Raw genomic sequence first — 27,009 nt, forward strand, 5'->3', positions numbered from 1 at the left:
GCTCTGCTTTGGCCTTCCCAACTGTGACAGTGTCTCTATGTTACTTTTCCCCCCCAAAAAATAAATGTTTAGCTGCCAAGCGAATTTTGGGAGTGGAGCCAACTCCCCAACAGGTTCTGTTGGCATCTCTGCAGCTTCCTTAAGTTATCCATCAACGCAAAAACGGATCTGAACAATTTGGAAGGCCAGGATACATCTCTCCATCCCCCAGGGTTCTTTGATTAGGCGCTCCATCCCATAATTTCCATACTTAGTGGTGGCTCAGGCAGTCTCTTTTCTGTGATATGACTTAGACTTAGAATAACTTTACTGTCACTTTGTATGTACACTAATCGGCATACGTTAAAATGAAATTACGTTGCATGCAGCTCTTAAAGGGTCTCTACCTCTAATATAAACATATACATGACAAGATAAACAAACAAACAAACACAAAATTATGCACGTACCCACATATATTATATGACACAGAGAAACAAAACAGTCTAGTTTGGATGTAGACATGTACCGGTACATGGTGAGAGAAAACAATCTTGCGAGTTTACCAGTCAGGTGACATAGGGAGCAAAGCTGTTCCAGAATCTGGCAGTCCTGCTAGAAATACTTGGAAACCTCCTCCCGGAGGGGAACAACAGAAACAGACCATAAAGTGGGTGCGTGGGGTCTCTAACAATGCTTTGCGCTCTAAGCACATAGCAATAGCAATAGCACTTAGACTTACATACCACTTTATAGTGCTTTACAGCCCTCTCTAAGCAGTTTACAGAGTCAGCCTCTTGCCCCCAACAATCTGGGTCCTCATTTTACCCACCGCGGAAGGAGGGAAGGCTGAGTCAACCTTGAGCCTGGTGGGATTCGAACTGCCAAATTGCAGGCAGCCGGCAGTCAGCAGAAGTAGCCTGCAGTACTGCACTCTAACCACTGCACCACTGGTGCCTCTATCGTGCTTACAAGCAGCATCCTGAATAATGGGAAGCAAGCTTCCTATGACTTTCTCCACTGGCCTCACCACTCTCTGTAGGGACTTTCTATCTGAGGCACTGCTGCCATCAATCCAAACAGGGATACAGTTTGCTAAAGCGCTCTCAATCATGCCCCTGTAAAAAGTGGCCAGGTCAGAAGGAGAAAGATGTGCTCTCCTCATCCGACGTCGGAGATGCAGAGATTTGCATGCTTCGCTCAGGATGACGTGGAGAAACCAATTCAGATTGTTAGTTATCTGCACCCCCGGGTACTTAATACTGTTGACCACCTCCACAGCTGCATCCGGCTGATACTGAGTGGAGTATGATCATGCCGGTCAATGTGATATCTGGGGGGTCCTTGTTGCTCTCTGAGATTGGTTGGGTTTTTTTTGTTTTTTTTTTTTTTTTTTTGCAGACGTTTCATGACCCAACTAGGCAACATGATCAGTGCTAGAAGGGAATGGGGTTTGCAGAGAGGAGGAGGAGGAAGAGGAGGAGGAGGAGGAAGGAGGAGCAGATGGAGGGAGGAGGAGGAGGAGGAGGAGGAGGGAGGAGGAGGAGGAGGAGGAAGAATAATGACTGTGAGGTCATTGGTGCTCTCCAAACTTGGTGGGGTTTTTTGCAGACATTTCATGACCCAACTAGGCAACATGATCAGTGCTAGAAGGGAATGGGGTTTGCAGAGAGGAGGAGGAGGAAGCAGGGAGGAGGGGAGGAGGAGGAGGAGGAGGAGGAAGAATAATGACTGTGGGGTCATTGGTGTTCTTAGAACTTGGTGGGGTTTTTTGCAGACATTTCATGACCCAACTAGGCAACATGATCAGTGCTAGAAGGGAATGGGGTTTGCAGAGAGGAGGAGGGAGGAGGAGGAGGAGGAGGAGGAGGAGGAGGAGGAAGAATAATGACTGTGGGGTCACTGGTGCTGTCCGAACTTGGTGGGGGGTTTTGCAGACATTTCATGACCCAACTAGGCAACATGATCAGTGCTAGAAGGGAATGGGGTTTTACTCTCTGTTTATAGACAAGTGGCTTCCCCCGTCACTGTCGATGGGAGTGTTGTTTTCTTTCTTGGTAGTTCCTTGAAAGAACGAAGTCTTACGTGACCTATTTATTGATCTCTAGTCCTAGGAGTAATTTAATTTTTGAGAGGCAAATTCTAAATGGGCTCTTTCCCCATTTGGATCTGGACCCGGGAGCTCAAAATTCAGAGGGACAGAAGTGGCGGAAGTAAATTTTGACATTTCGTGGCCTTTCTGCTGCGTTGTTTGCTTAAGGAGGGTAATTGAGTTTGGCTGTGATTACAGCAGGTAACCAGATTGCAGTGTTAATGTTGCCTGCACAGCAGGAAATGAGAACATCGATTTGGTTTTGTTTTTTTTAATCATTAGCCTGTGAGCTGATGCTGGAATAGGCAAATTTTGAAATCTCTTTGCTTCTCAATTTTTTTTTCCAGGCTTGAAGCTTCTCTTCTGGGAAGAGGAGACCGATAAAGAGTTTTGCAAGAGATGTTATTTCTACAGGTAAAATATAAGCTATCCGATAGAAAGTAGGACTCCCTTTCTAGACCTCAAAAAAGTCAAGAGATAGTCGGTGTGAACCATAGGGGGTATTCAGCAGTTCTGACCAGTTCTGGAGAACTGGTAGCAGAAATTTTGAGTAGTGGGGAGAACTGGCAAATACCACCCCTGACTGGAGATTTTACAGTATCCTTCCCCTGCCACGCCCACCAAGCCACGCCCCACCAAGCCACACCCACAGAACCGGTAGTTTAAAAAAATCAGTATTCATATGGCTAGTGTCCTGTCAGTGTGTGAGAGAGTTGAGGGCTGTTTGGAAATTGAAATAGTATTTGCTGTGTGAGCAAGAAGGAGACAGCAAGGAGCATGGGCATGGCTTAACTCAACTGTTCTGTACTAAAGCTGGTTGCTGTTGTGAAACTGAAACTGAAACTCCTCTCCTCTGCTTGTGTTTTGCATTTGAAAGAGATTTCTTTTCAGGTGGGAAGGGGGAGTAATAATATAGGAAATACTAATGCTGTGATGGTAATTTTGAAAAACCCTTCCTTAGTGAGCACCTAGAAGGAACATATGTGCTGAATTTCAAGTTTGTAGGCTTTACGGTTCTGGAGATTTTATGATGATGCGTGAGTGGCATTTTGCATACATTTTTCTTTAATAAACAGAAAAAAACTCAATCTCTATATGAACAGCGTCTGAGTACAGTTAGTTCTGAACAACAAGATGATAAGCATAATCATCATAATATACATATCATTGATAATAATCACATAATAATAGCAACCTTGGCTTATCCATACTAGAAAGCTTTCCTTCCCTAATTAATCATTCTCTTAATCTCTTTGATTTCTAATCTCTGTTTCTGTTAGTTAATCATTGGTAAAACAAAGTATTCATATTTTAACAAAGTTAAAAAGTATTCCGTTTCTTCCTTCTCCTTTATTTTTATGCAACTTTAAGACTTGTGGACTTCAACCCCAGAATTCCTTGTTCCAGTATGGCTGGCTGAGGAATTTGGGGAGTTGAAGTCCACAAGACTCAAAAGTTGTCAAGGTTGGAGACCTCCCCCCACCCAGCCTAAACCACAAGATGGGCAGCAAATAAATTTGATTAAAAAAATCAGCACCCATACGGGTTTAAGAAGAGGGCAAAAACTAACTAAAGGAACTAGCAAAGCCACTAATCTGGCAGTTTCTATCAGCTGTTCTTCACCAACCAGCAAGTCTGAATTTTGGCCAGATTCCTAAATCTACTACAATAGGGATATATATATACAGGAGAGTGATCTCATCTTCCTTGACTGGCCGTTCTCTAGTCCTTCTATTTCAGGATCTTATAGGCAATGGCTGTGCAAGATTTATGATACTGCAGTACAGCAGGAAAGAAAGCATTTCTGCCTCTTTATCCAGCTTTCAACAATAAATAAAAAAAAGCTCAAATTTAAACATTGGGTAAGAGTTGACAATGTCCCCTTGATGTCACATCATCCATCAAGGTTGATGCAATTGGCTTCAAAAAAAAAACAACATACAAGACTTTATTTTGAGTGACTGTTTTGTCTAGTTCACCAACTGCAGACACAGTTCCTTTGTAGGCATCAACCATAGGTACCACCAACTGGAGTTACAGTATGTCAAAATGTCCACGTCCTTAAACATGTTCAAGAGGCGAGAAGATATGCCAACGTTTCAGGAACTTTGTTGTGGATCCACTTTGATCATTCCTAACTATCTACAGTATCTGTCTGACTCTGTCCATCTTCTTTCTTTCTTTCTTTCTTTCTTTCTTTCTTTCTTTCTTTCTTTCTTTCTTTCTTTCTTTCTTTCTTTTTTCTTTCTTTCTTTCTTTCTTTCTTTCTTTCTTTCTTTCTTTCTATCTATCTAATCATCTATATCTACTTACATACATAGGTATCTTTATCTACCTACCAATCATCTATCAACATTATCTATCATCTATCTATTGTCCATCCTATCTATTGTCCACCCTGTATACATGCATGCATGCATACATACATGTATACATTTACCCATTTGATCATCTATACAGCCATTGATCTACCTACCATCCATCCATCCATCCATCCATCCATCCATCCATCCTTATAGCCACTGTAATGCTAGAAAATCTGAAAGCAAAACTATTTTATAAAGAAGATCATGCTGAGAAACTGGCCAAGTCTGCTGAGAGGATAGACATTTCTCTATTCTCTCCTTCTTCTTCCTGTGCCTGAAACAGCTGAGAAATCTTTGTGCCTTCATCCTTACGGGCAGCATGGTCTTCAGAGTTATGGGCAAGAAGGCCAAGATGGTGTCCAGAGCAGCATGACCAAGCTCCTCCTCCTTCCATATCTGGCACCAGATTTCTCCTGCAACCCCCTAGTGACCAAGTTCTCTTCCAAACGGTTAGATCTTTCGTGATTCTTGCTGGTCTCCTACGTCTTAACGAAATAAGAGCTTTTCAGTAACAAGATCCAGAACTCCCCAAAGGGAGATAAATCTTCTCGAGCAGACAAACGCTTGCAGGAATTGCTTTCTCCATGAAATAGAACAGTGCTCAATGATTACATAAGAGAGATGCAAAGGGGAGGCGGAGGAAGGGGTATCTAACGCTGTGTTCTCTCCAATTCAATTCCAGATCCATTTAGGAGGAGGTGACATTTGCCAGGGTGGAAAGAAAAGAGGGTGTTATAAGTTCTCTCTCAAACTTAGAAACAAAATTTGGGTTACGTTTGGAAGTGGAGTGTACCTTGAATTGTTGAGAAGGAATAGGACAGCCTCCTTCTTCTTTCCCAAGAAAATGAATTGCCTGGGGAAAGAGTTGTGTTGTTTTGTCATTCCCCACAAATGTATTCCCCACTCACGTTGCGTGAATCTGACTTTGGGATTGTCTATGGAGATTCTCAGTCCTCCAGGGCATGGTTGTCCCAATGGTGCTTTTTCAAGAGGCAACTGGACTCTCTGGTTTCTCTTGTGAAGACATTTCGCTTCTCCTCCAAGAAGCTTCTTTAGCTCTGACTTTCATTGAAATCCTTCCATTCGCACCATCCAAGTCAGAGCTGAAGAAGCTTTGTGGGATGAGAAGCGAAACGTCTTCAAAGAAAAATCAGAATATCCAGTTGCCTCTTGAAAAAAAACACCTTTGGGACAACTTTAGGATTGAAGAGAAGAAGACAATGACTTTCTCTCCATTTCTAAATACAAAAACATCATCAGTCATCCCAAAAACCTTGTTTTTGCAAAAGCCATTCCTTTTTTTTTTTTTTTAAACAAAAAGAGCTACTCTTTATCCTTTGAACTGTCTCTTTTCTGTTCCTCATCCCAGTTTGGTCTGATCTTTTTTACCATGCAGATGTGGCTGAAAATACACAGCTCCGCTTGGTTTGTGCTCCCAAATTAAACTCTGGCAGGTTTTAAATGTTGGTTGTTTGCTCCATCAAGCATGGAACGTCTCTCTTTCATTTGTCTTCCTGCACTTTGGAAGAAGAAGAAGACACAGAGTCTTGCCTTCTTCTTTTCTTCTCTATCCTAACGGTATCTGTTATTGCAAAGGTTCCCAAAACAAACAAACAGGAAGCAAACCCCAAAACAAAACACAAAACACGATAGACGGAAGTTGGTTCAGCACCAAAGGGAAGAGCGGAGAAAGAAGGTTGCTCTCCATGGTGCTGAAGTTCCTTAAGACACAATTAACGGATGGCACATTCCGTGTTGGAGCTGTCCGTGTTGATGAAGGCACCACATGTCCTTGAAAACATAGTGTTCGTTGCCTTGTCAAGTTCCCTCTCTCTGAGAATCCAATAAAACTGATTTAGTAGTTTAATTAGTTGGATTCACCCAAATCACCCAAGGTTTTTTTTTTGGATAATATGCCTCAAAATGAACCGATGTATATGCTGAGTTTCCGGAGTGGAGATTCCCGATCTCCTCATTCTGAGACTTGCAATAGAACATAGAATTATACCATTGGAAGGGACCATGAAGGTCTTCTAGTCCAACCCCCTGCTCAAGCAGAAGACCCTATAACCATTCTGGACAAATGGCTGTCCAATGTCTGTTCTTGAAAACCTCCAGTGATGGAGCATCCACACTTCCAGAAGCAAGCCGTTCCACTGATTAATTGTCCTCACTGTCAAGAAATTGTTCCTTATTTCCAGCCTTGCTCATGGTATTCAGCCATTTTGGTATTCCCCAAACCACGGGGAACATCATGCCTGTGACACCATGAACCACTCTCCTTACCTTGATTAGAATTGCCAATGATAGGCGAGGGAAAAGCAGCCCAGCCTCTCTTTTTCCATTCTGTTAATTCTTCAAGGGTAATGCTATTATTTTATTTTTAAACAATTAAAACCTGACAGCCTTTGCCTCCAGTATCTTTTTTTTTCCAATCATCATCTGCGTGTGCTAGTTTGGGCAATTAAATTGGAGACAGTTGACAGGGAATGTCAGTTCTTTTTGGAGGAAACTGACTTGATCGTCTCTGTTTAGAAAAAGGGGCGAGTTTTCTAAATGCTCTCTCCCTAGGCTAGATAGAACGAACCCCAGGATCAGTAATTGTCTCCTCAGTTCAGGCAAAGATTAACAACAACAAAAATCTGTCTTGTAAAAGAAAGGGAGGGTTTTTATTATTAACGGAGACAGAAACTTGTCCAATTAAAGGATGAGTTGTTGATTCAGTGTAAGAATTTAATGGATTTATTGAGTCATTTCACTGCATCACTACAGAATTAGGGAACAGCCAAATAAATACAGTTTCAAATAAACACACAGTTTTGTCTAACCAAAAGCTACTTTTTAAAGAGGCGTGCCTCTTTCTTTTCAATAGATCCTTGCTTCTTGTTGTGGGTTTATAAAGGTACAGAAAGCACGTATAATATTTGACCAAATTTAAAAGGAAACGTGTGCAACTGTGAATAAAGATAGAATGGAAGGGTTGATCCTTTGCACAGCCCATGCGACGATATTTTGATTAGTTACAATAACAGCATAACAGAACTGGAAGGGACCTCAGAGGTCTTCTAGTCCAACCCACTGCTCAAGCAGGAGACCCTATACCATTCCAGAGAAGTAGCTGTCCAATCTCTTCTTAAAAACTTCCAGTGTTGGAGCATTTACAACTTCTGGAGGCAAGCTGTTTCTCTGATTAATTGTTCTAATTGCCAGGAAATTCCTCCTTAGTTCTAGGTTGCTTCTCTCCTTGATTAGTTTCCATCTGTCCCTTCTTTTCTTGCCTTCAAATGCTTTGGAGCAGGGGTCGCCAACTTTGGCAACTTTAAGACTTGTGGACTTCAACTCCCAGAATTCCTCAGCCAGCAAATCTAGCTGAGGAATTCTGGGAGCTGAAGTCCACAAGTCTTAAAGTCGTCAAGGTTGGAGACCCCTGCTTTGGAGAATAGATCGACCTCCTCTTCTCTGGGGCAGCCCCTCAAAGATTGGAAGACTGCTATCTTCTCACCCCTAATCCTTCCTATCACTAGACTAGCCATGCCCAGTTCCTGCATCCATTCATTGTATGTTTTAGCCTCCAGTCCTCTACTTAGGTCTCCAACCTTGGCAACTTTAAGACTTGTGGACTTAACTCCCAGATTCCTCAGCCAGCAAAGCTGGCTGAGGAATTCTGGGAGTTGAAGTCCACAAGTCTTAAAGTTGCCAAGGTTGGAGACCCCTGCTCTACTGGACCAGACCGGACTGAATTTTAGGCATTGCAAAGAAGCGACGTTGAACTGAGGATTCCCAAACCACCATCACCCCAATTCCTTGAGACACGTTATGAAGGACTAGATAAATTTTTAAATATTGCACCGACCAACAGCTGCAACAGAGCTTAAAATGTGTGGATTTCTCTATCCCTGCCCTAACTCTCTCCCCAGCCCCCAGGCAACTAATATGTTGTTTCCAGGCACTTACCAGAAAGGTCAACCCCAACCAGGCAGGAAGATTAAATTTAAATTTAACAGCAGGCACCCTGCACCAGAGCAGGAGGTCTGACCCTTGGGAGGGGAGGGGCTGTTTATATGGAGGAAACCATGTGGGCAGCTGGGTGGAGAAGCAAAGCCACAAGACCAGACACGGGTTTTCCGTAGCAATTGTTTAAAGCCGCCGTTTAAGGATTCAGCACTTCCTGGCACCCTTCTTGATTCCTCTTGGGTTATCCGCGCCGACGCCTCTCAGAGGTTGCTCCTTGCCCACCTTTCAGGAGGATATTTGGGCAGGTAAGTTTTGCAACTTCATTGCTTTCCATGTCTTGCTTTCCTCTTGTGGCCCTTTACGAGGAGGTGTTCTTTGCCGTCTTTCAACAATGTCCTGCCAGCACCTTCTTCGTCTTGCTTGGCTGTGGGAATAAAAAGTAGAATGCATTCATTGCGGTGGTAGATCAGCTCAGAAACAGGGATCCAGCCCCTACGTGATTCCCAGAATTCAACAAGGAAATTGCTTTGTCTTCAGCAACAGAGTGGTCAATGTCTGGAATACTCTACCTGACTCTGTGGTTTCTTCCCCAAACCCCCAAAACTTTAACCTTAGACTGTCTACTGTTGACCTCACCCACTTCCTAAGAGGTCTGTAAGGGGCGTGCATAAGGGGCGTGCATAATGTTCTCTTTATTCATATCCATTTCATTAATAATCTTGTTTATACTTATATCTGTTATCTAATACATGCTCGACAAAATAAATAAATAAAGAAATAAATAATACAAATAAATAAATATTGGCACATTGCACAGCTAACAGGGATAATCTAAACTTATCAACTTGTTTTGACGAATGGTTGACAGGGTTCTTTCTTTTCTTCCACTCAACCAAGTTAGAAAGTATTATAAAATACAAAGTAAATAGAAAATCAGTGGTGGCGCAGAAGGAAAGTGAGGAAAGATAAGAAAAGAAAAGGAAAAGAAGCACTGACACCCGACCCTCTCTATTACAGGAAAATAAGGCACAAACATCCCAATCAAGACTTTTGGCTTTTTTCATAATAATATGAACCAGCCATTCCTATCAAGATCTATCAGTCTAATGGGTAAACCCCAAAGTCAGAGTTTCATTCTTTTCCACAACAAGCACAAAGTTCAGAGGCAGTACTTATGTTCTTTTTTTTAATCATCCTTTAATCAAAGTGGTCAATTCAATCATGTCTGATTCTTGGCGACTGCAAATTTTTGGGAAGGGTTTTTTTTTTAAAGTGGTTTGCCCTTGCCATCTTTTTCTTAGGGCTCAGAGAGCTGGACCCTCGCCCAACTAGCTTTGTGCCTCAAACTGGACTAGAACTCACTCTCCCCCAGTTGCTAGCTTGTTGCTTTAAGCTCTAAGCCAGTGATGGCTAACCTATGACACGCGTGTCACTCGTGACGTGCTGAGGCACTTTGACTGACACGCCTGTTGGTCTGGGGAAAACCTGCACATTTAGAGGCTGCCTGTGCTCTGCTCCAATCCCTGCTCCCTGCTTGTGGCGTGGAGGCGTGGTGTCACCGCTGCCGCGAGATCTTTGCAGCAGAGAACCAGTTTTAACCACCATAAACTGAGGTTTGTCAGTTTCATTACCTCAGGAACGCTACAGGAGGAAAGGAGATCCATGAGGTTCACAGCCCTGTAAGGTGGCCTTCCGATCCCCACATCCTGCACCTGCAGCCCTGAGACCAGGGAGACGAGTTTCACAGCCCTGTGTGATCACCCCAGCCCAGTCCGTCATAAACCAAATTATTGATATTTCTTGAAGTGACACACGACCCGAGGAAGGCTACACTTTTTCCTGATTTTCGACACACCAAGCTGAAAAGGTTAGCCATCACTGCTCTAAGCAAATCTTGCTCCAAGCACACAAAATGTAACCAGTTTAACCCAGATTCAAAGGCTCTGATTCTGAAAGGAAAAGCTACTCTGACCGTACCTGTGAATCTCACTTGGGGATAAACTATAACCAGTTAAATATGAGCCAGCAGTGTGCAGCGGCTGCCAAAAAAGCCAACATAATCCTAGGCTGCATAAACAGAGGGATTTTATCAAGATCAAGGAGGTACTAATACCACTCTATAAAGCCTTAGTAAGACCACACTTAGAATACTGCATCCAGTTTTGGTCACCACAATGTAAAAAAAGACGTTTAGACTCTAGAAAGAGTGCAGAGAAGAGCAACAAAGAAGATTAGGGGACTGGAGGCTAAAACATAGGAAGAACGGTTGCTGGAACTCGGTATGTCTAGTTTGATGAAATGAAGGACTAGGGGAGACATGATAGCAGTGTTCCAATATCTCAGGGGCTGCCCCAAAGAAGAGGGAGTCAAGCTATTCTCCAAAGCACCTGAGGGCAAGACAAGAAGCAAGGGTGGAAACTGATCAAGGAGAGAAGCAACTTAGAACTAAGGAGAGATTTCCTCACAGTGAGAACAATCAACCAGTGAAACAACTTGCGTCCAGAAGTTGTGAATGCTCCAACTTTTTAAAAAAAGTTTTTGGACAACCATTTATCCAAAGCGATGTAGCGTTTCCTGCCTAGGCAGGGCTAGAAGACCTCCAAGGTCCCTTCCAACTTTGTTATTCTGTTCTATTCTATAAAACATTGACGTGTTTCTTCCTTACGGTGGGTCAGTATCATGCAGGGGTTGAGGAGTGGCTAAAATTTTGATTTTGCACCAAGCTTTCCTGCATATTCAGTTGAAATGTCCAGAGGTTTTCTTCAGTTTGGGAAAGAATTGAATTCAACTTCAAGAATACGGCTAAAGGAGAGAAGGGTTGCTGTGTTAGCTTAACCAACTTCTTCTGACAAGATGATCTTTGGGTTGAAAAGAAAATATTGAAAGAAAAGCAGAGGTCCCTACGCCATGCGGTGCATGCGTTTGTTAAATATATCTCTGTCACGACGTTTTAAAACATCTTTGATTACTAAAATATGAGTCCAGATCCCCACCGCTTGCTCATTAAGTAAAGGCCAAGCTAGAAGACTTAATCCCTAGCTGTGCAATAATTAACGTAGCAACACAAATGCCACCCAGGGTGGCCGTTGAATGTTCTCTCAAGTTGGGGTGTTGGGTGTCCAACTTCATCGAGTCTTCTCCTCCCCACCCCCAATCCAAGGTGACAAATTCAGCCAGCTTCATGAAGGACGAGTTGAGTACTTGTGTCTTTTAGCAGCTGGAAGCAACCCCTAGAGGAAGCAATCCAGATCTGGAAGATTGAATCTTTGTAAATCTCTGGGGAAATTGAGCTCTTGATGATCCTCCAAATTAATTTTAGAACTTTCATTTCCTCCGCTTTAAAAGACAGGGTCAAAATTCCTTAAACACGGGAGGCTGTTTGTCCTCACAATGGCTGTTCGTCTCCAGGTTTGCTCACCTCTTATGCCTCTCTTTTTGCCTATGGCAATCAGGCCAAATTTTGAGAATGGATTTTCCTCTTTAAAATTCCAACCTCCATGCAAGAAGTAAAGGTGAAGGGGATGGGTTTAAAGCCAAGCTGTTTCCTTCTTTTGGTTGATTTGGATCTGGTTACTGTGTCAACCTCTGTAGATTCACAGGTGGAGTTTTCACTCATTTTCTTCTTATGCTTCTTCTTCTTCTTCTTCTTCTTCTTCTTCTTCTTCTTCTTCTTCTTCTTCTTCTTCTTCTTCTTCTTCTTCTTCTTCTTCTTCTTCTTCTTCTTCTTCTTCTTCTCCTCCTCCTCCTCCTCCTCCTCCTCCTCCTCCTCCCTCCTCCTCCTCCTCCTCCCCTCCTCCTCTTTCTCCTTCTCCTCCTCCTCCTCCTCCTCCTCCTCCTCCTCTATCAGCACCAACACTAACACCAACACCCATCTTGTAAGGGAGCCTGCTTCATCTGGTCTCACAAAAAGCTTAAATTCATTCTGCCCCAGCTTTCTTGATGCCTGTAGGAAACATCTCCTTATAGAAGATTAAAAATAAAAAAAGTAAGAGGGAGAGGGACTTCAGTTAAGATTTTTCTATAAAAATGCATTTCCTCCCCATCTAGCATTTCAGCTTACAATTGTGGGGTGACCTAAGATTCTAGTTCTCTAATGTCTAATGTCCAGCACTGTCAAATGTTGGGAGTGGCTGAGCATCTTTAAGAACAATGATCATTGTAAGTTGACCAACAAGCTTGCCTTTGGATAGAAGAATGCACATCCACCCTTTTGTATTTCCTTATCACTTATTATAATTCTGTCATCTTTATGGGCAAATGTATTATGAAACAGAAAGAAAAAAGTCAAGTTACTGTCTTTGAGGGATTTCCCCTATTTTAATTCCTGCAGGGAAGAAGGGAGTTGAAAAGGGTGCTTCCTACTCTACTCTAATTTTTTTTTAAAAAAGTGTGCCCTCTGCATGCTATCTAATTAATATCAACTTGTAGGTTAACCCAGTTTAACATCTACCAAGTGTTTAAAATTTAAAGGATTTTCTCAATAATAAGTATAGTTATTCATTTGTCAAGCTGAGACAAATGTTCATTTGTCGCAAGGTAGAAAGCTATGGGAATGTCAGGAAGTTGATTAAAAAGAACCAGAGGAGATACATTTGTGGTAATATATCTCTTCTATGTGTTTTATACACCCTTTGGGATGTAGTTCTGCAGATAAGAAAGAGTCCACCCTCTTCCCGTTAGGAGGATATATGTGAAGTAGAGGGCATCTCCAATTTTTCATTTTGGATTGCCGTCAGCTTCCCACTTACTCTACTTTTCATCAGTTTCATTAAATAGATTGGATTAGCAGTGGAAGGAATCCCCTGGGATACAACTGCAGCCCAGGGTAACTGAAGGGAACCAGATTGGTGGTGTCTAACCTGACATATTTAATTCAAGTCTTTGGCCCTTGAAATCCCCAAATTCTTTGGGAAGTTTAATGAGAAGGCAAAAGGACATCTGTATGGAATTGTCTACCTTTAGACGTGTTACGGCAGGTAGCAATATCTGGCTAATTCATGCCTTCGATGCCTGAAATCAGAGAAGGGATTAATTTAGTAACTAGATCTCATGTCTAAAGAAGGAATAGAATAGAATAGAATAGAATAGAATAGAATAGAATAGAATAGAATAGAATAGAATAGAATGGAATGGAATGGAATGGAATGGAATGGAATGGAATGGAATGGAAAATAGAATGGAATGGAATAGAATAGAATGGAATGGAATGGAATGGAATAGAATAGAATAGAATAGAATAGAATAGAATAGAATAGAATAGAATAGAATAGAATAGAATAGAATAGAATAGAATAGAATAGAATAGAAGGTACCTTGGAGGTCTTCTAGTCCAACCCCCTGCTTAGGCAGGAAACCCTACACCACGTCACACAAATGGCTGTCCAGTCTCTTCTTACAGACTTCCAGTGTTGGAACATTTACAACTTCTGGAGGCAAGTTGTTCCACTGATTAATTGTTCTAACTGTCAGGAAATTCCTCCTCAGTTCTAGGTTGCTTCTTTCCTTGTTTGGTTTTCCATCCATTGCTTCTTGTCCTGCCTTCAGGTGCTTTGGAGAGTAGCACTTACTAGACTAGAGCTCAGCATCTCCCAGTTGGCATCTCCAGTTGGCTTTCACACCTAAGGTGGGACTAGAACCCACAGTCTCCTAGTGGTTGGCCCAAAGTCACTCTTTCACGCCCAAGGAAGGACTAGAACTCATTTTCTCTGGGTGATTGGTGCAAAGTCACCTAGCTGGTTAAGGCGGGACTAGAACTCCCAGTCTCCCAGTTTCTAGCCTGGGGTCTTAACCACTAGACTCAACTGGCTTTCCCCATGAAGGATGTTGATTTCCCTAAGAAGTACAATTATGTATCACCCATCCTAGGGGTGATACATAACTAGGAGAGACAGGAGAGCAGTCTTCCAATATCTCAGGGGCTGCCCCAAAGAAGAGGGAGTCAAGCTATTCTCCAAAGCACCAGAAAGCAGGATAAGAAGCAATGGGTGGAAACTAATCAAGGAGAGAAGCAACCTAGAATTAAGAAATTTCCTGACAGTTAGAACAATTAATCAGTGGAATAATTTGTCTCCAGAAATTGTGAATTCTCCAACACTGGAAGTTTTTTAAAAGGTTGGATAACCATTTGTCTGAAGTGGTGTAGGGTTTCCTTTGCCTAAGCAGGCGGTTGGACTAGAAGACCTCCAAGGTCCCTTCCAACTCTGATATTCTATTCTATTCAAGGGATACAGGCTGACAGAGGGAAGGCATAGCTAAATGATGGAAGTTACTGCAGGGGGTGATGAAATTGAAATGGATGTTTATTCTATCTGGATTCACGAGGTCCCAAACACATCTGGATAGATGCTCTGAGAAATGGTATGCTGGTTAGTCAGTCTCTTGGATCGGTCTTTTGGTGCATATCCTAGATAGCCTTGAATGTGCCCACCTGGTGGTCTGTTTGATGGTACTTTAAACGTTTCCTGCCAGGAACTCTGATTGCAGAAAACTCTTGCTGTTCAAAGAGCCAGTGGCTCTGAATCTTAGATAGGCAGTTTGTTTATTTCCTTCGTGGCTATTTTTACCCTTTGCATATCAAATGCTCTGCTCTCAGGCTATCATTAAAGAACAAACTCCAATCGGTTGCAGTGTTGGTACTCTTTTATTAGGACATGTTTTAATTTGCATCTTTAAAAAGAAAGAAAGAATCTAATCGTGGAATGGAGCTATTTAAAATGCAGATGGTTTCTGAACTGTCATACATAAGGGAGGAAAATAAAACCATCTTGGAGGGTTGAGCTGAACCCTCCCTGGGCTTTTAACAGCTGGCACTTTCTGGATGTCCCTGGTTCCTTGCCTTTTGATGGCCTGGCACCACATTTTGCAGGTTCCCCCAAATCCAGGTATGTCATCACCACTATTTAAAAGAGAAATTTAAGATCAGGTTCCTTTGGTAGAGTTGGTGAACCAACTCAACAGAAGATCCTAGAAAAAGCTAAAGTAGTTCAAGGTTGTCTAAGTCTAGAATCTCAAGTCTGGTGCTGTGGGTATTCTGAACAGAGGAATGTAATCTTCTTCTGGTAAAATACTTCTGGACTCGCTCCATTGTGTGTATGTTTATATCATGCTAGAAGGGAGTGAGGTTTGAGGAAGAGGAAGAGTAACAGTAAGAGGAGGATGAGGAGGGGGGGTTATTGGTGCTTTCTGAGTTTGGTTGGTGATTTGCAGACTTCATTACCCAACTAGATAATATACTCAGTGCTAAAAGTGAGTGAGGATGGAGGAGGAGAAGGAGCAGGAGGAGGAGGAGAGTTGTGGGGATTTCAGTGGTCTCTGAGCTTGGTTATTTGTTTGCAGATGTTTCATTACCCAATTAGATAACATCAAGGCAATGATGAAACATCTGCAAGAAAACCACCAAGCTCCAAGAGCACCAAGGACCCCACAGTGGCAAATTATTCAGAAAGGCAGATGAAAGGAAAGAAGACTACGCAGAGTTTGGTTCAACTCTCCAGATGTTTGCCCATTCTGGTGCGGTTCGACTTCAACCTGACGCTGCCTTCCTTTCTTTGTTGAGTTGGCTTATTTTAAGGTCTCTGGCATTTACATAACTTTCCCCCCTCCCCCTTGGCCTACGTTTTTTGGTTCATTCATTTCTGTGTTCTCAACTACGAAACAAAATACATCAAGGACGTGTGAACTAAATAAAACATTCAAAAAGAGATGCTTGACTCCAGGCGATACAGAATCTGGCTTCAGAAACAACAGTGGGTTGAATTTCTTTTCCTTTTCCTTTTTCTTTTTTTGGCTTACTGGTGGCCATGTCCTCCCCGAAAGATTTTTATTCCTCTCGCTGTGTTGTTTTTAAATTGCATTTATTTCCAGGCCTGGAAGAGAGGCTGGCTTGGCTCTCCCCCTAAAAACACAAAACTCAATTAAAAGGCAACTTGTTCTATTTAACACCCCCCAAAAAAACCACATTTGTTCTATCCTGTTTTTTTGTTTGTTTGTTGTTGTTGTTTTGCATTCTTCCTGTCGGAGATCACAGGATATTAGCTAGTTGTAACAGTTCAATGCACTGGTTTCTTATTAAGCAGGAGCGCTGCAAGGCAGAAAGAGGGAAGGAGGGAGGGTCGGGAGACTGCATTTTTGATGAATTGCTTTTATCTCACGGATGCTTTATTAAAGATAGATATCTTGGAGGAGATGCAGAAGGCACAGCTCTTGGGAGATTCTGCCTCAGATCCTTTTGTACAGGTAGTCCTCAACTAAGGACCACAACTGGAACTAGAATTTCTAAGCAAGGCAAGATTAGTCAGGCCTTTTGCCACAGTCATTCAGCGAATCGTTGCACTTGTTAAAGGAATCCCTTTGCGCCAATGACCAGCAGACCATGAGTCTTAGCCCAGTCCCACTTAGCCATGAAACAAGGAGGCAGTGGGTTCAAGTCTCGTTTTAGGCATGAAAGCTGGCTGGGTGATTTTGGGCCAATCACCAGGAGATGGTGAGTTCTGGTCCTGCCTAAGCCATGAAAACCATCTGGGTGACTTTGGGCCAATTACCAGGAGATGGTGAGTTCTAGTTCTGCTTTAGCTTTGCAAGCCAGCTGGGTGACTTTGGGCCAATCACCAGGAGACGGTGAGTTCTAGTCCTGCCTTAGTTTTGAAAATCAGTTGGGTGCCAATCACCAGGAGACTGGGAGTTCTTGTCCTACCTTAGCTTGAAAGCAATCTGGGTGACTTTGGGCCAGTCCCTCTCTGTATCAGCCTAACCCACCTCACTGGGCTGTTGTTGTGGAGAAAATAGGAGGAAAGTGTGTTGAATATGTTGAGTCATATGTAAAAATAATAAAGGTGGGATGCAAATAAATAAAGGAATAAAATCCTCCATTTCTTTACATGGCATTTTTTAAAATATTTTTTTATTATTTACATATAGGTATATCTAACACAGTGTGACCATCCTGGCATTTTCTTCACCATGTACACCAAAGTGAAAGACATATATAGTACTTATACATTGCTAGTCTTGTACAATTATTTTTGACCAACATACTCATTCTAATACATATAATAATATCTTATTCCAGGTCTACTTAGTCTAATTATTTTGTGTTCCGACTCCCACCTCTTAATTTCAGCCATTGATAATATCTGTTCCATGGGTCATAATATTCTGTCTCCCCTTTGTTTGTTTTTTAATTCTGACTTTTATCTGTCCGATTCTGCGCAAATTAATATCTTCTTTATTGTCTCCTTTTCTAAAGAAGTGTTTTCACTTTTCCATTGCTGGACATATACCATTCTCACTGCCGTCAGAATATGTAATATTAGGTATATTGACCCTTTACTATAACCATCTATTATAATTCCTAATAGAAATATTTCTGGTTTAAATTCTATACGTTGTCCAACCATATTTTTTTTCTAACCACATCTGGATTTGTCACCAAAATTTCCTTGCTTCTTTTTTTAATAAGTCCACCTTTACGTGGTATTTTCCATTTTATCCCAGCAGCATCCAACCTGAATGGCAACATTTGAACGAAACACCACTGCAATGCTTGAGTCCCTCTCTTTCCTTTCCTTGCAGGAAAATGAACTGAAAAATGTTGGGGATGGAAAGGACCCTCTGAACTTCCAATATGCAAGCGTATCACCCAAGGTATTACAGTACAACTAGGGAATTTGCAAGAGGAGGATTTACTTTTAAGTTAAAGGAAGGGGCTATCCCTTAAAATCAGAGGCAAATTTATTTGAATTGGCTTAAGGCTGCAACCAAGCCCTGAAAATTTTGGAAGGATGATGGCACGTTGCATTGTTCTCTTCTTCTTGGTTGGTGAATTTAATTCTGTGATGCCCAAATGCTGCCAGGCTCATCTTTCACCACCAAATGTCACTGTGTTCTGACCCAAACCCTTGTCCAATAAAACAAACACGGACCAAAGGGAACAGAAACCTTTTAATGATTCTTACGAATCCCCGGTTAAAAGGCTGCTGCAAACTAATTAACTTTGATAAGCATAAGCCTCGCCAAAACTGTGTGAGGCTGCCAAGAATCACAGATAAGAAATATTTCACAACACAAGAGTCTTCAAATATCAACTTAAGATACTGCAATGTCCACGAGGCTGAGTTTCAAAACGACTTTGCTTCCTGCAAAGAACGTACAATTCACAGCTGGCTTTTATCTTCTTGAAGGAGGGGCCATTACCTTGCAGCCTTACTCCCGAGTTGCCCGTGCTGCTGCAGCTGCTCTTTCCTTCGTGCATCCCTGCATGCACTTGGCACAGGCTCCTCAGTAACTTCCTCATCGCTGCTGCCAACCCCCACAATCTCTGAAGGCAGCAGTCCACTCCGTAATGGCCCTGGCCTCTCATCTGAGTCCTTGCTCTCCTCAGCCGTCTATACCTGCTGCCGGCTAACCACAACACACTGCCAGAGCCAAATACAGGGGCTAACTAGCATCCTTGGACCAACGTCTATCTGGATCTCTTTCATTTCTCATTTGTGGGGTCCTCGCTGCTTTCTGAGCTTGGTTGGCTAACATCATCAGTGCTAGAAAGGATGGGGGTTTGCAGAGTGGAGAAGAAAGAGGAGGAGGAGGAAGAGGAGGAGAAGGAGGAGGAGGAGGACTGTGAGGTCTTTGATGCCATCTGAGATTGATTGTTTTCTTGCAGATGTTTCATTGCCCAACAGGGCAACATCATCAGTGCTAGAAGGGAGGGGGGCTTTGTGGAGTGGAGAAGAAAGATGAGGGAGAACAAGGAGGAGGAGCGGGGAGGGGAGAGGGGGGAGGAGAACAACTGTGAGGTCCTTGATGCTATCTGAGAATGGTTGCCAAATTAGATAATATCCTGAGTGCTAGAAAGGAGTGGGGTTTGGGAGGAGGAGGAGGAGGAGGATGTCATCCTTGGTGCTCTATGAACTGGGTGCTTTACAGACATTTCATTACCCAACTAGGTAACATCATCAGGGCTAGAAGGGAGTGGGGTTTGCTCTCTGTTTCTATGCAACTGCTTTCCCTATCAGTGTTGGTAGGAGTATTCTTGGCGATTCCTTGATTAGGTCATTGTTTACTTTTTGATTGTTTCCCTGAGATGTTAGTTCCTTGATCGGGGCGTTGTCTTTTGTGACTCTCACCTTAAAATCTATAAAACCACTAGAACTTCCGATATCTTCTATGGTTAGGGGATGAATAATAGAAGGAGTCTTACTCTGAAACCATTGATCACCTTCTTTTTCTGTGGGCAGGAATATTGAGTATGGAAAGTGGTTTTTACCCTCATTTCCCCCCCTCCCTTCCTGTTTGCTTTCAAGGTGTAAAACAACGATGACCAGCTCACAGAAGTCCTTGCTGTAGTAACCAAAGAACGAGATTTGGCTCTCTGGGGGAAACACCATCTCCAAGCCAAACTGGAGAACTTAGAGCAAGTCCTAAAGGTAGGTTGAATATTGCTACCAAGAACTTTGCAACCTCGTAGAAGGAAGTACAGGCCATCCTCGACTTACAAACCATTCAATTAGCAACTGGTCAAAGTTATAATGGCACTGAAAAAGAAAAGCAACCAATCCTTGTACTTCAAATGATCCTCACAATCATGTGATCAAAATTTGGGCATTGGGCAACCACCTGTATTTATGAGAGGGCACGATGGCTCGGCGGTTAAAGACGCTGAGCTTGCCAGCTGGAAAGGATTTGAGACCCGGGCGTCATGTATATGGGGTGAGCTCCCATTCCTTGCTCCATCTCCTGCCCACCTAGCAGTTTGAAAGCATGTGAAAGAGAGTAGATAAATAGGTACCACTTCCGTGGGAAAGTAATAGCATTTCGTGTGCCTTGGCATAAAGCCACATCACCACAGAAAGGACAACACTGGCTCCCTCGGCCAAGAAACTGAGCCGAACACTGTCCCCTGAAGTCAGACATGGCTGGATAGAGGAGACCTTGATTTTTACCTGTATGTTTATGAGGGTCTCAGTGTCCAGGGGTCACACGATCACTATTTCAGACTGTCAAGCTGCCATTCTGAAGGGGAGTGAGGGGTAGCTTCATGTGTTGAAGACTGTGATGACCCAGGGCGTGGCACAAAGGCAACACAGTCAAATAATCAGTAGGAGTCCCTTTATTAGCTCCAACTTTGCCCCCAACGTCCTGGTTACCTTCTGGACTGGAGAAAAACTCTCCTAGGATCAGCCTTTGGCTGCAGAGAATCAAGTCCAAAACATGGTCAGCAAAAACTGTAACTATAAGTCCAATCAAGGCAAGAGGAGGTAATTAGTCTGGCAGGGCAAGAGAAGGAATTCCAGGTGTGAAGGCACAGCAATAACTCAACACGGTTGGGAGGATGCCAGGAACACAGATAGCCAAAGTCAACACAAGATAAACTCACGTTTGTTCCCAGCAGATGCAGCACTCAGCATGCATCTCTTTTAAACTCTCTTCCCAGGTGTGCCGAATGAAGGGAACCAGGGCCCTTTCCTCCCCGTAAGCCACGCAACCCATGTTGTTCCCTTCTCCATTCTTCCCTGCGTGCCCTAGGATGAAGAGCGGGCGGGCCTGGTTCATCCTCTGAACTCCCTTTCCCTTGTTCTACCTCTTCCCTGCTCTGCCCAGCTGGACTTTGCCCTTCCCCAGTTTCCTCCACAGCCAACAGAGCCACACTCCCACTCCCTGTCAGCTGACAGAGGCATGACAAAGACTTTGCATATTTTCACTTTTGCTGTAACCATTTGGGGGTGTCTATGGAGGTTCTCAGTCCTCCAGGTCATGGTTGTCCTAAAGGTGCTTTTTCAAGAGGCAACTGGACTTCCTGGCTTTTCTTTGAAGGCATTTCGCTTCTCCTCCAAGTCAGAGCTGAAGAAGCTTCTTGGATGAGAAGCAAAATGTCTTCAAAGAAAAACCAGGAAATCCAGTTGCCTCTTGAAAAAAGCACTTTTTGGGACAGCCGCTTGGGAATTAGGGAGGGGGAATGCGCCACCTGCACAGATTCTCCCTCTCAGGCAATTCCAGCCTGTTACTCAAGGAAAGCCTATTATCCCCATCCAATCTCAGAGTTCTCAAAACACCTTGGTGGCATCCTATTGGCCACCGGTGGACATGGGGTGGGGGGGTTGAAGGGAAAAATGAGCTTCGTGCATCGATTTTCAGACTCCACCTGACTTCCCTGCAGCCCCTTTCTCTCAGTAAAAGTTCCTTTTCAAATTCAAATTGTTTCGGGAGTCCTGCTTTCCCAAGACAATAGCTTTGGCAGGTCCTTACAGAGATCAGCAAAATCAAGGTTAGAAGCCAGATTCTCTTAACAAGCATTTGATTCACTTAAAACAGTCGGAGGGATTTGCTGGACAGCCATGGCCGAATCATAAAATCAAGCACGCCTCTAACTCTTAAGGCAGAGGTCTCCAATCTTGGCAACTTTAAGACTTGTGGACTTCAACTCCCAGAATTCTCCAGCCAGCTCTGCTTTATGGACCACAGTCTAAGTACCACTACTTCAGAACTGTGGCAAATCCAAGCAGCCTTGGAATGTCCTTGAGTTTTAATTTTATTGGAAAAGCTTCTTCTATTCAGAGGTCTCCAATCTTGGCAACTTTAAGACTTGTGGACTTCAACTCCCAGAATTCTCCAGCCAGCTCTGCTTTATGGACCACAGTCTAAGTACCACTACTTCAGAACTGTGGCAAATCCAAGCAGCCTTGGAATGTCCTTGAGTTTTAATTTTATTGGAAAAGCTTCTTCTATTCAGAGGTCTCCAATCTTGGCAACTTTAAGACTTGTGGACTTCAACTCCCAGAATTCTCCAGCCAGCAAAGCTGGCTGAAGAATTCTGGGAGTTGAAGTCCACAAATCTTAAAGTTGCCAAGTTTGGAGACCTCTGTCTTAAGGGCCCTAACCCTTAACAAACAGTCTTGCTTAGCCATGGAAATTCTGTTTGTAAGTCAAGGAGTCCCTACGCCTTGCTTGCTTCATCTGCAGTGGTTGTCTTCCTCCCTCTTGTCTTTCCAGCATATGCGAGAGGCTGCTGAACGGCGGCAACAGCTGGAACTAGAGCATGAACAGGCCTTGGCTATTCTCAACTCAAAACAGAAGGAAATTGAACTGTTGCAAAAGGTAAGAGAAGGGCCAGGCGGGATCCCCCAGTAGCCAACAGAAAGGTAGAAATTGCTGCAGAGAATGAAAAAGACAATCTGGTGTCCGCATTCCAACTAACCAACTCCAAGCCAATAAACTCCGAGACAATCAATTCCTCAAAGTTCCATCGATTAGAGTCGTCCTATTGGCACATTGGGGAAAACCCGAATCTGAGAGTTCTGGGTTTTCCCTTCCCAAAAGAGAAATCCAAGATCCATCCCCCTGCGTCCATCAGTCCATCACATGGTCCAATCAAATCTTCGTCCTAACTGCTGTTCTGACCCAAACCTGGTTCCAAGAGAGCAAACACGAGACAAAGGCAGCACTATAACCTTTTTATGTTTCAGCTAAAAATCCTGCTTCTTCACAGATATCTCAGTTTCGGAATAATGTCAGACCGTGCTCCTTCTAAATCCCAAGAAAGAAATACTCAGACTCCATGGTGTAGAGCAGAATTATTCTTTTACTGGAAATTGAATGGTAGCAACAGAATCAATTCCAAAACTGAGATATTGGCGGGTAAAATGCATATACAAAGGGATAGAATTGCTCCCCCCTCCAAAGATCAAATGATTCTTCCAATTAAAACTTCTGAATAGGATCATGTGGTCATCTCCAGGTGATGATGAGGCTACTGTCAGTGACCTTGACATATTTTGATAAAGTTCGCAGCTGCGCAGAAAAAGGACAGAGGCTAGCGAAGAAATGGAAAGTTAAAACAAAGAATCCCCCTCCCTTTCTTAACCCAGCAAAGGAATGCAAAACACCTCCTGCCTTCTTCCTCCAAGATTCCCCCCTCCCACCGTTTCATGACAGCCGAAAGAGAGGAAAAGAGCATAGCAACAAATAAGCAATAGTTAGGGGTGAAGATATCTTGATAGTTAGGGGTGAAGATATCTTGAGGCTGGCATAAAAGGTTGCTTCCAACTAATTAGCTCTGACAAGAAAGAGCCTTGCCAAGTTTTTTCAAGTCTGCCAAAAAACAACAGATAAGAAATAGTTTACCAACTGGAATGTCCACAAGGCTAGAGTTTCAAAACGTCTTTGCCGTCTGCAAAATATGTTCATTCACAGCTGGCTTTTATCTTCTTGAAGGAGGGGTCATTACCTTGCAGCCTGACTCCTGAGTCACGTGCGCTGTTGTAACTGTTCTTTCCTCCGAGCAATCCTGTGCGCACACGCTCTTGGCACAGGCTCCTCGGGAACCTCCTCATCACTGCTGCCAGCCCCCACAATCTCTGAAGGCAGCAGTCCACTCCCTAATGGTCCTGGCCCCTCATCTGAGTCCTCGCTCTCCTCAGCCATCTGAACCTGCTGCTGGCTAACGACAACAACTGGAGACATCCCTCCAGTCACTCCCCTCCAGGTGCAGGGAAACTTGTCCTTGACTCTCTGAGAAAGAATGTTGTTGTGTCTATTCTTCTATCCCACTATGAATTCCCCTGTCTGGATTCTGGCGATCACCCTATTTAAATCATGAGTCTCGAGCCAAGCTTCAAAAATCTTCAAAAGATTTATTAGAAGCGACATGCTGGCATCCCCTGTATGAAGCCAATTCTGAGACACGTAATTTACAATCACCTATGACCCCCACCCCCCACCCTCCTGGGTGTATTAAAATTCAGATTCTCCAACGAAACACATTCATGGGCTGGGTGTCGTCAATCACATTCTCCTACAAAGGATTTTCGGGGGCAGAATACCCGGCTGCCTAAGTTACAATCTTTGTGAGATAAGCTTGGAATGTGCTTCTGATTTTATTTGCCGTATGCTCCTTCAGGTTCCACCCCTCCCTCCTTTCTCATGGCAACTTGGAAACAGGCATAGGAATGTTTTACAAGTTGACATCCCCCTCCCAGATTCCCAGGCATTGAATGTGGCAGCCTCGAAGCTTCCAAAACCAAAAATGGCTTCCAGAACTGACATCTGGTTTACACGTCAGTTCCCTTGCTCTCTCTCTGCTCTCCACTTGCAGGCCAGTAAATTTAATAACCGTCTTTTCTCATTGCTGCTTACAATGTGATCGGAACAATTACCCAATTACGGAATATATGAAATATCTCTCCTGGATGGTTCTTCATAGCCAGCTTCCAAAACCAGACAGAACCTTAATAATGTCCTTCAAGAGGAAATGGATACTGATAAGAAGATCCAATAAGGATAACCATGTTGGTCGAGAACCTAAGATTGCTGTCTCTCTCTCTCTCGCTCTCTCTCTGTCTCTTTCTCTGTCTGTCTCCTTTATTATTACAAGCTCGAATTTCGAAAAGATGTATTATTATGGAAATCTGTGATACAAGATAAGATAGACGTTTCTTATTATGTTGCAAAGGACCTTTGGTATTGCAAACCTCAGACTTCACTTCTCGCCTCTGTGGATCTGATTGCCTAGTTTAATATATAGTTTGGCATACAGATAGAGTAATCCAAGATCCAGGATCCGCTCTTGAGGTCGTAGAGAGCAGAGATGATGATGAGTGATTAAACTTTCACCCAGAATTTGGGTGGACTTTCTGAGCTACCTAGTGAGACATCACTTCTAGTTCCTGAAGTATGCCGAAACACACACTTACATTAAACCCCAAAAACTTTAACCTTAGACTGTCTACTATTGACCTCATCCCTTCCTAAGAGGCCTGTAGGGGGCGTGCATAAGTGCACCAATTGTGCCTACCGTCCCTGTCCTATTGTTTCTTTTTATTTTTCTTATAAGTATCTATCTCATGTGTTCAAAACTATGTTTATTCTTACCATACGCCCAACCGTCGGGACCGTACTTAGAACAAGCCTTACCGGTTGCTGGTTGCCACATCAGAAGCTCCAGGTACAAATACAAGACAGCTTTTCCGTAAAGCCTTTCACCGAAAAAGCTCACCGGCCCATTTTGACAGCGGTTCCGTGACGCCACGTTGCAAAGTGGCGGCGCCTTTAACGGCCGGTCAGCAAGCGATGCTAACCGGGCGGCATAGGTGGGGGTCCTGTGCGATTGACAAATCAAACAAATACAAATACAAGACACAAATACAAACCAGAGGTCTCCAAACTTGGCAACTTGTGGACTTCAACTCCCAGAATTCTATGCTGGCTGGAGAATTCTGGGAGTTGAAGTCCACAAGTCTTAAAGTTGCCAAGTTTGGGGACCCCTACAGTAAACTGTTCCAATTTCCAGATAGCTTCTGTTTTTTGTTCTCATTTTCAGATACATTTACAGGTTGTTCTCATCGTACAATCATTCACTTAGTGTCCATTCAGTTGGCCATGTAACCATTCCATTACAGCGGCCTTAAAAATAGTAATTTATAACCAGAGTTTGATCCAGTGGTGGGATTCAAATAATTTAACAACCGGTTCTCTCTGCCCTAATGATTTCTTCCAACAACCAGTTCACCAAACTGCTCAACAAGTTAACAACCGTTTCTCCCGAACTGGTGTGAACTGGCTGGACCCCACCATTGCTTACGACTAGTCCTTGCACTTATGACCATTACAGCACCAATGTGCAAAAAAAAAAAAGGTCATAAAATAACCGCCTTGCGTAGCCAGTGAAATTAGGGCCCCAAATATGGTTGTAAGCCAAGGGCTACCATCTGTTTGATGATGTTTGGAGAACGTCTTTTATGGGGAAAGAACGCTGAAGTTATTTCTTTTCTCTTTGATTCCCCCCCTTTTTTAAAAATTTTAATATCTGTACGAGAAACATCGCATAGAATTTTCTTCTGATTTTTCTCCCCCCTTTAAATCAACCCACTTCCAATTGCAGGTGAATGTTTAAGGGACATATTTCATCTGATAAATCTCCTGAAAATGCTTTGCCAAAACAAATCCGGTCCAAGACTCTTTGATATTTATGATGTATGATGACTGCCAAGTTCCTGAAAATCGCTCCCCTTGTTTGAGCGACAGGAAAAAATGTTCAAAACTCGGCTTGGAGGATGCCACAAACAATGGCATCATTTGTGTATGGAGATTCTCAGTCCTCCGGGTCATGGTTGGCCCAAAGGTGCTGTTTTTCAAGAGGCAACTGGACTTTTGGGGTTTTCTTTGAAGACATTTCGCTTCTCATCCAAGGAGTTTCTTCAGCTCTGACTTGGATGGCGGGGAATGGAAGGATTTATACTCCTTGCAGACGTCTGGTCATTTGGATGGGTTTGAGTACAATGCAGTGAGCCATCTGTATATTGTAGATCTGTATATTGGGGAAACAAAACAACCCCTTCTTAAATGCATGGCAGAACATAGGAGAACAAACCCATCCAGACTAGATTCAGCAGACCATCTGCACTTAAAAGACAAAGGCCGCTCTTTTGAAGACAGCAAAGTCGACATTTTGGACACAGAGGACCGCTGGTTTGAAAGAGGTGTCAAAGGGTCCATCTATGTCCAAATTAGAATAGAATAGAATAGAATAGAATAGAATAGAATAGAATAGAATAGAATAGAATAGAATAGAATAGAATAGAGGAAGGAGAATGGAATGGAATAAATAGGAATAGAATAGAATAGAATAGA

General features: G+C 43.1%; 1 protein-coding gene and 1 long non-coding RNA gene across 10 annotated transcripts in view; both read left to right on the forward strand.

The window, feature by feature from the left end:
* Positions 1 to 18,033, forward strand: part of LOC148129620 (uncharacterized) — a 36,328-nt gene extending 18,295 nt beyond the window's left edge. The window contains exon 3 of the long non-coding RNA XR_015745281.1: positions 17,962 to 18,033. This is a non-coding gene — a long non-coding RNA (uncharacterized LOC148129620). The remainder of the gene's footprint in view (positions 1 to 17,961) is intronic.
* A 1,651-nt stretch (positions 18,034 to 19,684) lies between these two features.
* The window catches only part of RIMBP2 (RIMS binding protein 2), a 55,065-nt gene continuing 47,740 nt past the window's right edge, over positions 19,685 to 27,009 (forward strand). For 8 of the 9 annotated variants that reach the window (XM_087942975.1, XM_087942967.1, XM_087942968.1 and 5 more), the window contains exons 1-2: positions 19,691 to 19,811; positions 22,375 to 22,479. In XM_087942975.1, the coding sequence (XP_087799101.1) occupies positions 22,378 to 22,479 (102 nt within the window). In that variant the 5' untranslated portion in view covers positions 19,691 to 19,811; positions 22,375 to 22,377. Of the gene's footprint in view, positions 19,812 to 22,374; positions 22,480 to 27,009 lie in introns of all 9 variants that reach the window. The other variant, XM_087942974.1, reaches the window with a different exon arrangement.

The sequence above is a fragment of the Notechis scutatus genome, chromosome 13 (assembly GCF_049901735.1).
Source record: "Notechis scutatus isolate UNSWTSFEM ecotype Mainland chromosome 13, rNotScu1.2, whole genome shotgun sequence".
NCBI lineage: Eukaryota > Metazoa > Chordata > Lepidosauria > Squamata > Elapidae > Notechis > Notechis scutatus.